The sequence below is a fragment of the Actinia tenebrosa genome, unplaced genomic scaffold (genome assembly GCF_029948245.1).
Source record: "Actinia tenebrosa isolate PJP-AT-01 unplaced genomic scaffold, QUT_ActTen_1.0 PGA_scaffold11__36_contigs__length_13525064, whole genome shotgun sequence".
Classification (NCBI taxonomy): Eukaryota; Metazoa; Cnidaria; class Anthozoa; order Actiniaria; family Actiniidae; genus Actinia; species Actinia tenebrosa.
In genome coordinates, this window is record NW_028292571.1 from 10,799,284 (window position 1) to 10,814,079 (window position 14,796).

The window sequence follows — 14,796 nt, forward strand, 5'->3', positions numbered from 1 at the left end:
TTTTGTATTTCTCACAATACTTTTGTTTTACTTTATCTTATCTTATTTTAGTTTAGTTTTAATAAATTATTTATTTTTTTACTTTGTAATGTCGTCATATATAGGTTTATTAGTTATCCTTCGGAATATTTTCTTATTTTATTTCATTATATTAATTTTCTCGTGCGATATTTTATTCTATATATGTCTTTGCATCGTATTTCATTTCATTTTATTCCATGTCATTTAATTCAGTAAAATATAGTGTTTTTTTTTTATTAAATGAACTTTAGTTAATTCAATAATTTTAAATTTCATTATGACATTTAAACTTTCTTTAATTTTGCTGTATTTCATTTCTTAAATTTCATTTCGCATATTCACATTATTTTTGAGTTCAATTTTTACTTTACTTAATCAAGTTTCGGGTTCACTACTTCGATGACATTTTCCTCTAACTTTACAAAAAGGTGTTGTCTTTTCGATGTTGTCTTCCTTGTTTTCATTGACCTTGTATTATTTATTTAATTGAACGCGCACGTAGACTTATATCACATGTCTATATTGATACTAGGCAAATTAAAATGCTAGAACAAATATCGTTCTTAGGGGCCGTTTACATGGAGAAAACTAGCCCCTGGTAGAAGGGATACGTAACCTCTTCCCAACCTCCCTGGGTGAGCTAACTCCCTACTTTCTTTGTAATTTCATTGGTTTACATGAGATTTTCTTCTTCTTCTTCTTCTTCTTCTTCTAAACTGGATCCCCCGGCCCGACTGGTAGGGTTACCCTCGTTGCGAAAGAGGGTGACCCTGGTGCACGGGGTAACTTTTCCCCATGTAAACACTTTAATTAAAACGCCTAACCGAGCATGCGTATCTCCATTGAAACCGATACCACACATATTACGCGATCGATATAGTTGGCTCTAGTAGAAAGGTGTCCCTGCTACCAGGGACAAGTTCCGGCTCCATGTAAAAATGAAATTTAAATTGGTATTCCAATAGTACAATAGTCATGTTTGCCGCTTATCTTACATGTTGAACTATCTCGTGACAGTGATCATTAGCATATGATATATGACGTGTGTTTCTTGAGTACCATATATAATTTAAGTCCCTAAGCAGATAAAAGCTACTTAAAAAAAGGATAAAACCTATTTTCCAATATATGTGATGTACAATTGCATTCGTTCAAATTTTTTTAATACATCCTAAAACCTATTACTTTTTTTTTTTTTTTTCTTTTTTTTTTTTTTTTTCCCCCTTTTAGAATTATAAATTAATTCCCTTCGTTCAAATTCTAAGCTCAAGATTGGATTTAGGGCTTTCCTTAATTATATTGTTTGTTTTTGTATTGTTTACGTTAGTGAAAATTTTCTGGCTTCACCAACTGCCAGCAGTATGGTAGTTTTGTGAGCCGGAGGGTTGTGGTTTTGATACTGGAAGATTCAGTGCAAGGACGTACGTACGTTTCTGAGCAAAAGACCTCATATCGTCAGATTTTTAAAAAATTTTGCCTGATCAAACTACATCATCCGGTTGTTCACACCGATCCCTCGGAGCAAAATTCCGAAGACCACTCCCCTTACTAAGAATTACACAATGTCTCATTTCCTTAGCAGACCACCTGTCACTTCTCTTGAGAATAAGCTGGTCCAGGGGCGTAGCGAGAGCTCTGTAACATTTTCCCGCCAAATCCACAGGAATCCCGATATATGTGATTGAAATAACTCTTAGTCAGTAAGCTTTCTCCCACTGGGCCTAAAAATGTTTTTGTTACAGTCGTAAATAAAAATAAATAAATTGACTTTATTTAACAAGGGTGGCATACATTACTGGTAACCCAGTAGTTTCCATTATGGCGCTCATACAATTAATAAACTGAAATGAATGATCAAAGAAACATAAAGTGTGTTAAGAATCCCAACTGGCAAGGAGGCAAACCAGTTGGCTATTTACAAGCATGGTCGAGAAATCCATACCCATACGTCTTCTCATGCCTAATTACTCAGAGAAATTATTATACTCTAGAGGAACACTAGACGCTGCATGGAATGGGACAACGGTGCACGTGGGTATCATGATTCAAAGTCTCACAGAATTTATATCAAAAAATATCCACCACTACATTCAATTTTGACGTAAAACTCTCAATTCAAACGTTGATTTTTATGGCGAGGCAAAAAAACCGTAAACCTGAAGAAAAACCCCCTGTCTCAAGGAAAGACAGTCAATATTTTAATCGTTCCAGAGTTGTATAAATGCGTTCATAAATCAGTTTACAATTTATGTATGCATCATGATCAAGAAATGAAATAAAAGAATTTGAAAAACAAAAAAATTGAGTTCAGAACTTTATCACTTTATCACTTTTTTAATTAATTAGTTCATTAATTTTACTTTCTTTACTTTTCATTATCAGCAAGCGAATAAGACGCCCGGTACTCGGCATAAGTAATGAAGCTTCCCCTAAAACTGCTCAATCAGATGCAACACGACGTTCTGCTTACTTTGGAGCGGCTAAAGGAAGGGAGAGGCCAAGAGTTCTTGAGAGTATGATAGCAATCGCTGATTAAGACTATATATCAACAATAATGTATAAGATAGTAGCTTAATTGTAGTAAAGATAACATACGATGGTCACGGAAATCGTAGAAATAGATTTCCCACGGTATCAGGAGAATATTCAACACCAAACGCATTAACATGCAAAAAATACTGATAGCGTTGAGCGATGGTCTTGAAGTGTAAATTTTTTTTCATGGGAGCTGGAATTTGACTTTGGCTTGGAAAATGGGAATTTATGCACTGGAAATGGAATGGATTCACAAACAAGCCAAAGAAAAAAAAGATCAAAATATGGAAATAGGAATCGGATGGAGCAAAACATAGGCCCTTTCAGGTCCATTCTCCTTATTTTACGAGGGTATAGTACGTAATACCCAGATTAATTAAAAAACCTAGCCACTATGGCCCTCTAGACTGGGTGAACTCGAAGAATAATCTTCAAAAGCACAGGAGAGTACCACACGAAACTCTCAATGCTCGTATACCAGCTGTTTTGTGTCATTAACTTTGCTTTTTAGGTCACGTGACACCAGCTATTTATATCCTTCCTGTTATTCTACTTTGTTCAGCGTGCATGTCACGCATGTCACGTTTGCTTTTTACTTCCGCTGATTCGAGTGGAATACACCAGTTTTGCATTCGATGCATACAGGGACGGCGGAACTGCCCCCCTACAAATGTTTTATAGGGGGCCAGCCCCCCCCCCCCCCCCCCCCCCCCCCCTTCCCCCACACACACACACAAAATATTGGTTCACGTGAAATATAATTGCATAGATTCGATTTTTATTACTGTTGTTAAGTTATTGTTGTAATTTTTTTCAGTGCCCCCGCCCCCCCACCCCCCACCCCCCAAGATTTTTTCCAGTGCCCCCCCCAAAAGATTTTCAGCTTCCGCCGTTCCTAACATACCGCTGTTTTTGAAGACCACAGACTCATTTGCACAGAGATTAGCCTCGTTAATAAGTCAACTGTTCACCAAATAAAATAAAAAAAAGAATATCTAACAGTCTTTAATAAAGGAGTTTGTGAAACGTTTACAGTGTGAATCGAAAAACCGACAACGCTTCTGATTGGCTGAGAACATTCTCGAAATAATGTTTCTAGGTGCCCACGACACGAGTGAAAAACTTCTACCGATGCTCTGAATCCGTATGTATTAAAATTGGTCAAAACATAAGTAAATTTGACTTTCAAACATGCCTGATAAATTGGACTTCACAAAATGCCAAAACTTAGTGTCCATGCTTGAAACGTAAGGGTAATTCTTTCATATTGTGTTTGTTAATATAGTATCTTGGCCTAACAAAAGCATACTCTCGAACGTTTTTTCTCTAGTGTCGGTGCCCACGGTTTTTCGATTCGCATTGTAGTTGGTATGGGAATGGGGCAATATACTGTAAAAATAGATTCATCCTGATGAGGAAAAAGTAAATCAAAACAGATGAAGGAGATTTCCTGTTAGTGTTTTAATTTGAATCCCACTTCCGAGATATGCTTTGCTTGTCACGACACTGATCGTGTCAGTGTGCACGATGCCTCATATGCATATGTAACATATGTTTGACAAGCGAAACATCATGCTACGAGGTATTTCTCCGGGTTGTCCGGTTTTCCTTCTCAGGGCCGTAACCAGGGGGGAGCAGAGGGTGCACAGGGTGTGCGTGCAAACCCCCCCCCCCCCCCCCATAAAAGCTTAAGGTCCGCTCATCTATCTCCTTTTGGTCTAAAATTGCCTGTCAATGTGTTTTGATTAAATCAATACCACTTTCCATCTGCATATTGTAGCCGTGACTTGGAAGAATCAAGAATCAATCACTCACCCATTACCCCCCCCCCCCCCCCCCCTTTTCTTTCCCTTGATTTTTAAACCGTTTTTTTTTTTATTATTATTTATTTATTTATTTATTTTTTTTTTTGGTTCTGTATTTTTTCTTTTTTCTTTATATTATCATTGCCTGCGCACCTCCCCTGCAAGATCCCTGGATACGCCACTGCTTCTTTGGTAAAAATTAAATGTGAGTTGAAATTTGTGTGCATAGAATATTGCACGTAGCCATAAGCTGATGCATAGTCAATGCGCGTGTGAGTGAAAGTGGGCCGAATTGAAAACCATCACCTATAATTTTTAAATTTTATTTAAAAAAAAAGTGGGGGATACAGTGTATGCAAGGTTTCTGACTCAAAATCCCTGGAGATCTGAATAACAATGAAACAACCCGCGCTAATGAGCTAATGAGGAATGTTTTGCTACATCGTCAACCGAAATGGTGGTTATAACGTAACACACATACGCGGCTATATATATTCTCTGTACCTTGCTTAGGAGAAGCCTCGATTTTGTATCAACTTTTTGAGGATGTTTGCAAGCATGATGGCGTCATTTGACTTCCAATACCACCCTTGCACACTCCAAGTTCTCGTTCCCGTTATTACCACCAATTTTCAGTTTTGATAGTATTTATAAGGAATTCAAATTTGAATAAGAAAGAAAATACGCAAAGCATCCTGGTAGTTAGTCAGTAAAATGAAGCCATCAGACGGACCTTTTCTGAATTCGATAAACAGATTGGATTGTGATCTTGATTTGATACAACCGAATTGTATGATGAACCAAAGTTGCCGTACCGAAGCGAGACCACAATGCACCACGTTCGCTATCTAAAAAAAGTCTCCGGAAATTCGACAACAACAAAAATTTTACTTTTACCTCGTTTCTCATTTGTAAAAAGACGCGATTAATTAATCTAAACGTAAAATTATGAAATTTTTTTGATTCCTTTTTAAATAATAAATAAATAAATAAAACAACGAAAAGAAAAGAAAAGAAAAGAAAAAAGAAAAGAGGGGGGAAAAAAGAAAAAAAAAAGAAAAAAAAGGAAAAAAAGAAACAAAAAACAAAAAAAAAAAAACAAGAAAACAAAAAAAACAAAAACAAGAAAACAAAAAAACAAAAAAACAAAAAAACAAAAAAACAAAAAGCAAAAAACAAAAAAACAAAAAAAAAACACAAAAACAAAAACAAAAACAAAAATTTTGAATCAATGTTACATTGATCGTCTGACGAAGCTTAAGCTTAGTAAATGATAACAAATGCATGACATGCAATCACGGAATCACGGAATCACGGCTGCTGATAAACATTTTGTTTTAAGTTCAAAGCTAGTAGCTTGCTGTTGAAGGTGAAGATATTTGAAACAGCTAATACTGATAACAAGTCACGTTTCAGCGTTGAAATCTATATTAAGATCTTCCCAAACTTACTCGTGGGAAGTACGTTTTAGCTTTCTTTATTCACCCGGGACCGAAAAAATATTTTCCCGCGTCTTGGCTTCCTTCAATTTTGGCGATCCCCGTTGAAACAAAAATAAGTCCTCAAACTTTTGTATTCGACCACCTTCACGACATCAAACCAGAAAACAAGAGATCAAAACAACCTTCAAGATTCTACAAGCCCATCAAAAAAGAGCTATTACCGGAAGTGACGTCTATTGATAGCAACCTATAGCAGCAGTAAGGGGGACTCGCGATTGATGCCGTATATTTGCGGGTTTTACCCGGGAAATTACGAACGCGGGTACAGCAGATTTACGGAAATTCCGCGGTGTGTCCCTTACTGCTGCTCTGTTGGGTACTGCAAACGAAGTATAAGGTATTCTGTTGGATATACGATGCATGAATGTAAAGAGTTCGTAAACAACTTCTGCATAGTTTGCTTAGCACCTAAAATTAACATACCCAAGCCCAAGGGTTTCTGGTGTTGTGGTAAGAAAATGCAAATAGAAGACGACACGTCAGCACAATGTTACGAGTGTGGTAAGAATATTCGTAATGCTGTACCAAATGCCACCAGAGAGCAATATTATGCTAATGGAGGTCGTAAGAAGACTCCATACAAAAGAATAAAATACTTCAGAGACTGGATGAGTCACATACAAGGTCATCAGCCAGTATATTTAGATAACGAAGTAATGGAAAGAATTATAGACCACTTAGAAGAGCCAACGCCACAAAGCCTGCGGAAAACGCTAGAAAAATTAAAGCTAGGGAAGTATTACAAAGCTATTCCCTATCTTTTGTCTGAAATTACCGGTAAGTCTATTCCTGAGGTTTCTGATATGAGCAGAGCCGAGTGGATGTTTTGTCAGCTGAATAAGGATATTCCTTATTACCCTGATGTAATCTATGAAATATTTTACAAAATTGACCCCAACCACCCCCTGTTAGAATGGATTCCAAGGCGATGATGTAATTAAGTCAATTTGCATATGACAGCCGGCGTTCAATATGCAAATAGAATCCTGTCACGCTCTTTTCAAAGCAAATCTTTACTGAGCGAGTTTTCTTTGAAGCTCTTCTTTTGCTTCTTGGTAGATCTTTTTGCGAGATTCCTCGGAAAGATCTCTTACAATTGTTTTTTTATTTCTTACATCCGACTTTAATTTCTCATACTTTTCCTCTTCAGCTAGAATAAGCGAGAATTCTACATCATCTATCTTTCTGTCACACAAAGCCTTTGAGACAAGGTCAGTGATAGTATTTACTTTAGCCTTTGACAGAGCTATTGTCGTGTCATGCTTGGATATTTTGCTTGACAACTGTTTCATAATGCCTGTTGTAACAGCGGAAACGATGCCGCAGGCGGCGCCGACGCTAGCTAAAGGAACTCCAACAATTACCCCAGGTCCAGTAAGCGAAGTAGCAACGCCAGTGCCTGTTAACGCCACGGACATGGAGCCGAAAGTTATCGCGATTTTATGTAAAATGCTTCGGGCTCTGACGTACTTTTTTTGGACTTTTTCATAGTGTTTAGTTTGCCCTTCCAAGTAAGCCAGGATTAGGTTTACCTTATTCAAACGAAAGTTCTCGGCATTCAATTCATTAGGTAAATCAGGATAGAGTGGAGGTGCTGATGCTATAACATCCATTATATATAATGTACGACGCTTTTGGGAATGATATACACGACAACCAAAATTACTGGAATTGGAGAGAATTTAGGAAAAGGTTTCCACATGCGGGTGCTAGTAAGTTCGAAAGAAGACCCGATGGTATTTACTATAACGGTGAAAGAATGTACAGCAATGAGGATTTAAAACCTACGCTGGTCGATCAGGTGAAGCATTTACCGGTTGTACACCCCATTCATAAAGCACCTAATTTTCCAAGGGATTTATTAATGAACAAGGAAGATTACCCATTTTACGATGCTGAAGGTGGTGTAAACGACTTTGAAACGATGGTAACGTTCCTGAAGATTTCAGTGGGTAAGCAATCATTTGATATAGTAGTAAGGAATATCTATGGGGATACGATGTTAAAGCATACGTCAGGTAAAGAGGCCAGGGAATGGTTAGCAGGACCCAATATGCGATATTGGCCACAGCAGTTAAACTTTGCTGTCTGGGCTGCCACTAAAGGTTGTGGTGTTGCCGCGGACATGTTCCACATTTCATTTATGCGGTTTCACGTTGCCTTTACGGTAAGGAGGTTGTTGAAGGAACTTAATGTACCTTTACCGGGAGATAAGGCATTTAATCCATTGAATAATCGATATGACGCCGCAGCCCTGGAAAGGTTAATTAATGAGTTCAAACCACAGCAAAAAGATTTTCGTTACAAAGAGGGTAAGACGCATGGGCTGGGTATAGTTTACGTTTGGGGTGCCAACGGTGAGAAGCCAGCCGACTACGGACATCAAAAATACCCAAGTGGTGAGTTAGAGTTCGGTGATATGGGCGGTGATAAGAGTAATAATTCTTTAATTACCAGAATTCAATCGAACTACCTAGGCACTTGGGATCCATTTGTGTTAATGAAAGGAAAAGGTTTAAGGAACCTAGCCAGGATCAACCGCAGCATTGAAGCATTCGTGTACTGTATCTTAGGAGCGCAGGTAAATACCCGCAGCCCCATCATTGGATCCCAAGGTGCTTCGCGGGAAACACAAGAAGAATTCCTAACTTTATTTGAGTCTGCAATAATAGAAAATGACATATCTAAATCGGTGCAGAGATATCAATTAGCGGTGCAGCAGTCTAAAGTGCGACTGGATTACGCTTTGTCGCCTGGTTGTTGGTTAATGCCAAGTAATTTGGTTATTAACACCAATTCCGTTGTGGGTTATAACAACAAGCTGCAGCGAGCTACTAAGGATATGAAGTTTGGGGTGAATGACGTGAACTCTGACATGACCAAGGGCATTACTCACTTCGTAGAGAAACCAAAAAAAGAGGTAGAAAAACCATTAAAAAAGGTGCTGCCAAAGAAACCAGTAAAGAAGGTTATACCCGAGGAATATGACCATAACTTACTAAAAGCCGGCTTAGCAGCTGCAAGCATTGGTCTGAGCTATTATATATGGCGATGAACAACCCCTACATGGCTGGAGTAGATTGTGTTTATACGACTTACACAGGCGAGAAAAAATACACCCAGGCGTCTTGGGTTGATGTCACGGGGATGTCCGTGAATTTGAACTACTCGGGAAAGAAGTTAATCCTTTGTAGTATTTGCATTGGCGCGAGTAGTCATGCCAACGTAGGATTTCGTTTCTGCGACGACAATGGAATACTGCAGCCCATGCGCGTAAAAGATAATAACAGGGAGCCTACGCATTTCTCCGTAGAGCCGCCAGCGAATAGCACCGAGAATTTATCGGTTTGGACTTTACACATGGTTACTGATTGCCATGGGAAGGTAAAGCTGCAAATGCGTGTAGATGATACTGGGAGCGTTTGTGTAAATAGCATAGAAGATCAAAGAGATGCGGCTTATAATCACAAGACCATAAGCACCTTGACGGTAATAAGCCTTTAGAAAAATAACCTTGTTACCCCTCAAACGAAGGGAGCCTGTTTTTTTCCTGTAATATATGAATCCACATTTAAGTGAAATGCGCTACGTCCACTATTTAGACGTGAAGGAGTACGAAGGACATGAGTGGTTCGATATGGGAATGTGGGTTAAAGTTGGTGGACCTGCGTTAGTTATTTGCACCATTTGCATTAACACGGGAATTACCGCGAACGTAGGGTTTAGACTCGTTGATGAAAATAACGAGCCTTTGCCTTCCTATCGGACTTCTTCGAACAGCTGAAGAGCTGTTCACTTTTCGATGGAGCCAAACAAAATTAGCTTAGAAGACTTAACGCCGGTTACGTTTCATATGATAGTTAATTGTAAATATGCTAAGTTACAAATATTTCCCGATGATGCTACCAGCGATGGGTCGATACTTAGCAACGCAAGGATAAATAGCATTGGTATAGGTAGTAGCATTACCGACGCAGTTTGGAGTCATAAGCCTATTTCTACTATAAGCGTGCTGCCGCTAATACCAAATTATCAAGGCGGTGTGAATACTATCTTTACTTATCCCCCGTCGAGGACGCTTCGGAGGCTTGACGATGATAAGCCCCCAGTAATACATAAGGATAAGATTAACCCTTCATTTTCTTTAAGAGTACCACGCCAATAGCTACTACCAAGATCCAAACGTTATTCCCCACGAACTTCAATAGTTCTCCGCCGGCCCTAAGTGCCAAGGAAACGACCGAACCCAGCAGCCCAGGCAAACCGGCTGCCATCTTTTTTCCCAAGTCCGTCAGTCCATTGCCTAATTTTTTTACGCCTGCGCCTGTAGCCTTAAGCGCGGTCATAATAACACCTACTACGCTTGAAATAGCGACCGCGAATGCCAGTGGAATACCATACTTTACCAGAGCTCTTTTTACCTTTTCCTTAGTAGTAAGCCCCAGCTCCCTTTCCAGGTTTTCCTTTTGCGTATGTAATTCCGCAAGGCGCTCCTGAAGGGTTTCTACTTCCTTTTGGGCTGCTTCCCTTTCCTCTTCGGGGCGAGTTTGATCTGCAACTATTTCCTGCTGCCGCTCTATTTGTCCCTCCAGGTCTTCGATAGCCTGATCTCTTTGTCGGATTTGTTCTTCTTTAGCATTGATTTCAGCAACCAACTGCCGCCGTTCCTCTAAAGAGGTAGCTATGGTGGTACGTAAGTTCCTAGCTTCTTCCTTGTTTATGTCTAGGTCTTGCAAGGCAAGTTCAAAGGCCTTTTGAGCTTGGTCCCTATCGCGTAGGGCTTTGTTTCTTTGTTCTCTCATTTCCATTATTCTTTGGTTCTTGTCGTCAACTTCTCTCTTTTGAGCATCAAGGAGTAGTCGGTTTTGTCGCATATAATCTGCTTCCCTTTCTTCCAACGTTTCTTGTAGTCCCTCAACGCGCTTTTCTAGCGCGACCTTTTCATTCAGGGTTTCCAACCTTTCTAACATGCTTCTAGTGGCACGCTGGAAGCCTTTTAATCTTGAGACGTCACCCCTAACTTCACCATCTTTATCAAAGAGGGGTTGTGGTTTCGTCCAGCGGTCTTTGTCAGGATATCTCAGGTCCTGGACGCTTATGAGGACTTTGTTTCCGCGTTCTGTGAGCCTTACGTCGTCAGCATCGAAACGGGAATAACGCTCATTTAGCTCTTGCATTGCCCACTCTACAGTTTCCCGCGCGGTTGCTTCACCCATGTTTTGAAGCTCCAAGTACTCAGGGATGGGTTTGCCGTGGTGTCTTGATTTCCACATGCGATTTAAGGTGGCCTTGGCGCTTTTCCATCTACTACCATATTTATCGTGTAAGGCTGCGTCGTAGATTAAGGGGTCGGTTTCCAGGCCTTTAGTCCATGCGTCGTATTCTTCATCGTTAATATCGACTTGACCTTCTTCAGTGGTGGGATCAAAATCTGTTCCTTCTACTTCCATTATATATGATAAGCTCAAAGTTAAACCCCAATATATTACCTAAGCAGGTTGGCGGACTGAAAGCAGAACGCACCTTTCACCGGGTCACCTTTACCCCCAGCAGCGCTAGACCTGGAGAAACGCTGTACGTAGGTGTTCCCCGACTAACAGATAACCTAGTATTAGTTCCTGGTACCTTGGCACTAAGGTTTGATTTGACGGTGCAACCTAACGCCGCAGATGAAAGGATTATCGTTAACAATCTTGGTCGCAACATTGTTTCAAAGATGCGAGTAAAGTTTGCCGGGGAATCCCTCTTAGACTTAAACAACTATGACCTATACACCACTTACAAAGATCTGTGGTTGACTGCATTCGAAAGGGCACAAAAGATAGAGCAGGGTATTGGTAGCACAATCTTACGTAAGGTTAGGACTCCTACCAAGACACAACCTACCGATTCTGGCGATGCAACTGACGTGGCAGATGCAAAGGCCATTAAAACAGCCTATGGTACTAAATACGTAATACCATTGGACTTTGAGGCTATTACCAGCCACGGAGTTTATTATCCTAGACAGTTGAGTGAGTTGCAGTTTGAAGTGACCTTAGCCAACATAACTAACATCATTGGTGGGTTAAGCACTGCGTTGTCGGGAAGTATTCCTCCATATGCCATTACCAACCTGGAATTGCAGTATGAAACCATACATTCCGAAGATTTAGCACGCAGCGCTGGCATGGAATACAGCTCCGGAAAGGCTTTCTTGTACGACCACGCGGTAATGTACAAAACCTTTAGTTTCCTGGATAAGACAGACGCGGTAATTACTCAGAGCATTAATTTACCACGTCGTAGTCTTACAGGGCTGATGTTGGTATTTATTAAACCTTATGAAGCTGGTAAGCGCGACTCTGAAGCCTTTCATAACCCCAACATCACCAACGTCGGGATTAGCATCAATGGAGTTCCAAATAAGGTGTATTCGCAGGGAATGAAGCCCTCAGACATCTACAGGGAAATAAAAAGAAAGTTTGGGGATCAAGTTGCACCCGGCGAGTTCTTTACCGATAAGTATGCATTGTGGATTGACATGCGAACCACCAACGACGAGGATTTACATGGGCAGGGATTGCGTCTGGTAAATACCCAGGACGGCATTACCCTGGAAATCAAGCGTGACCCAAACACTAGCGCAAGTGACTCAGACAAGATCAACGCATACGTCTTCGTTGTCTCTGACGCGCAACTGACTGTAGAAATGAATCAGCTAAAGAGCATTGCATATTAATGCGCTCCTTAACCAATAAAAAATATCTCTTACGTATATAATGCTTCGCGTATTCAAAAACAACAACACCAAACTGCAATGCATAGTGCAAGGCGATAAACTTTATTTCAAAGCGAAGGAGGTGGCTTTGGCGTTGGGTTACGTTAACTCTAGGGACGCAGCTAGAGCACACGTCTCAGAGGAAAACAAGGTAACTTTGGGGTCTATAAAGGGTGTCAATCTGACTGACACCCTTAATGCGCAACCACATACCGTTTACATCACTGAAATGGGTCTTTATGAGTTAATATTCGGATCTGAAAAGTCCGTAGCTAAGGAGTTCAGAAAATGGGTGTTAGGCGATGTTCTCCCTACCCTCAGGAAAACAGGTAAGTATGAAATAGAGCGGCGCTTTGACAGTCCTAATAAGTTAATATTCAAAATAGAAAATGAATTTGACCTGCATAAGAAGGTCGTAAACTACATACGTCGATTCCACCCTATCCTACTGCTGGCACCAGGTCTTGGAGAACTACAGGACTCAGCTAGCAAAAGAATAGTATGTTGGCAGAAAGGTTACCAGGCAGGTCAGCCTGACATCTTAGTTCTCAATGCACATAAAAAATATAATGGGTTATGCTTGGGGTTGAAGACACCTAAGGGTAACGGCGTATTATCCTCAAAACAAGAGGCATTACTCGCACAATACGAAGCAAATGGTTACCTAACTATGGTGTGCAATGATTACGACCTTATATGTAGGGAGATCGACCATTACGCGGAAGGCATTCGCGTACCTTGTCCTTGGTGCATTAAGGCTTTTAAGACGCAGGATGCGTTAAGGACTCACCAAAGAATATTTCACAGATATAATGATAGTTGAACAGACACACTGGCGTGAATTAGTCCAAGGCATTTCATACAGAATAAAAAATTATGTTGTGTTCGAAGACATTAGCCGTTTAAGGTTGGTCTTGGAACACGACGGTAAAGAGTGCACACTGTGGGCACCGGACTGCGTGCGGTATGTCCTTCAAGGTGAGGAATTCACACACATACGCAGCTATGGTAAGGTCAGCGGTCGATGGAAGTTCGACGTTGAAAGGAAGGTAGATGCTAATCCTCTGTGCGATTAGAAGTCATCCTCATGGGCGGTTAAGTATTGGTCTGCTACGGCGGACCTCATTTTTTCTGTTATCTGGTAAGCGGATACGGTAATTAAGACGCCTCCTACGAATGCTGCGATTTGAGGAATCATATATCTTTCTCATTTTTCCAAGCCTTTCGTACCGCCAGGTAATGGTCTAAAGGACGTGGTCCGTCGTATAGACAGCACCAAATATGTTGTCCGCTCCGTTGACAGCCACAGCGATCGCAAATAGCCTCCCAGTGTTCCCTGTCCTCCCATTTAACGCCCTCAACGTCGTCAAAGCCTACAAAGGTTTGGTCAATTTCCTTCTTACGTTTTGTCAGCGCCCGGGAGGTTTCAAGGGGGCAACAGCGTTCGGCTATGTCACCGTGGGTTTCGCAGGCAATACCTTCTAGGTGGTAACGGCGGCAGCGGTACTTATGCCAGTTCTCTTCAAAGAAGGGCTCATCACAGCGGTAGCAGTAGTTCTTTAGACAGACTTTGTTGTCGCGGTGATATTGTAAGGCTTGGAGGGTGGACAGCTTTTGACCGCAGTTACCGCAAAGGGTGCTTATGGTCTTTTGACGGTATTGCAGTCGCTCCATATACATACCTTACAGATCCTCTTTGTAAACTAAAGTTCTTTGTGTTTTAGGATCTGTGGGACACCAATGCCCAACAAAGGATCCTTCGGGGAATACCTTATTACAATGAGGACAGGTGTATTTTTTCTCCTCACGAATTATGCAGTCGGCAGGTAGTTCACATGTAATGCAGTCCATATATTGAAAGGGTAACTAGAATTCCTCCCAGGCTCCTGCGCCTTAACTTTGACGTAGTATATCGGTGATGTAAGGAGATCTTAATAATATCTTATTATTCTTTCTTAGGATACGTTACGTAAAGACTTATTTTAGGGTCCTTCATATTATCCTCTTTTTATTTATTATATTAAGTAATGTTAATGAGATATCATTAAAGAATAATAAGGTATCATTAAAACTAAAGGCCCTAAGAATATAAGCCTAATAACATTCAAAACATTAAGAAATAATACCCTATCATTAAAACTAAAGACCCTAAGAATATAAGCCTAATAACATT

General features: G+C 40.4%; 1 protein-coding gene across 2 annotated transcripts; it reads left to right on the plus strand.

Annotated features, from left to right (window-relative positions):
* The first annotated feature begins 6,071 nt into the window (after positions 1–6,071).
* On the plus strand, positions 6,072–14,541 carry LOC148912543 (uncharacterized). 2 transcript variants are annotated; one of them, XR_016119283.1, is made up of 4 exons: positions 6,072–6,640; positions 7,014–7,074; positions 7,434–7,815; positions 14,348–14,541. XR_016119283.1 is itself a non-coding variant. In XM_089027411.1 (3 exons), exons 1-3 carry the CDS (start codon positions 6,082–6,084, stop codon positions 14,451–14,453), a joined length of 726 nt encoding a protein of 241 aa, XP_088883537.1. In that variant the 5' UTR covers positions 6,072–6,081; the 3' UTR covers positions 14,454–14,540. The 2 variants fall into 2 exon arrangements, 1 of the variants encoding a protein (XP_088883537.1); XM_089027411.1 differs by lacking the exon at positions 7,434–7,815 and having other exon boundaries at positions 14,348–14,540.
* Positions 14,542–14,796: the final 255 nt, after the last annotated feature.

Bases quoted from the DNA above. Each gene is read 5' to 3' on its own strand.
- LOC148912543 (XM_089027411.1), top strand. From the start codon at position 6,082: ATGCCGTATATTTGCGGGTTTTACCCGGGAAATTACGAACGCGGGTAC. The intron at 6,641-7,013 runs GTAAGTCTATTC...TTTCCTCTTCAG, and splicing joins TCTTTTGTCTGAAATTACCG to CTAGAATAAGCGAGAATTCT. The intron at 7,075-14,347 runs GTCAGTGATAGT...TTTGTGTTTTAG, and splicing joins CACAAAGCCTTTGAGACAAG to GATCTGTGGGACACCAATGC.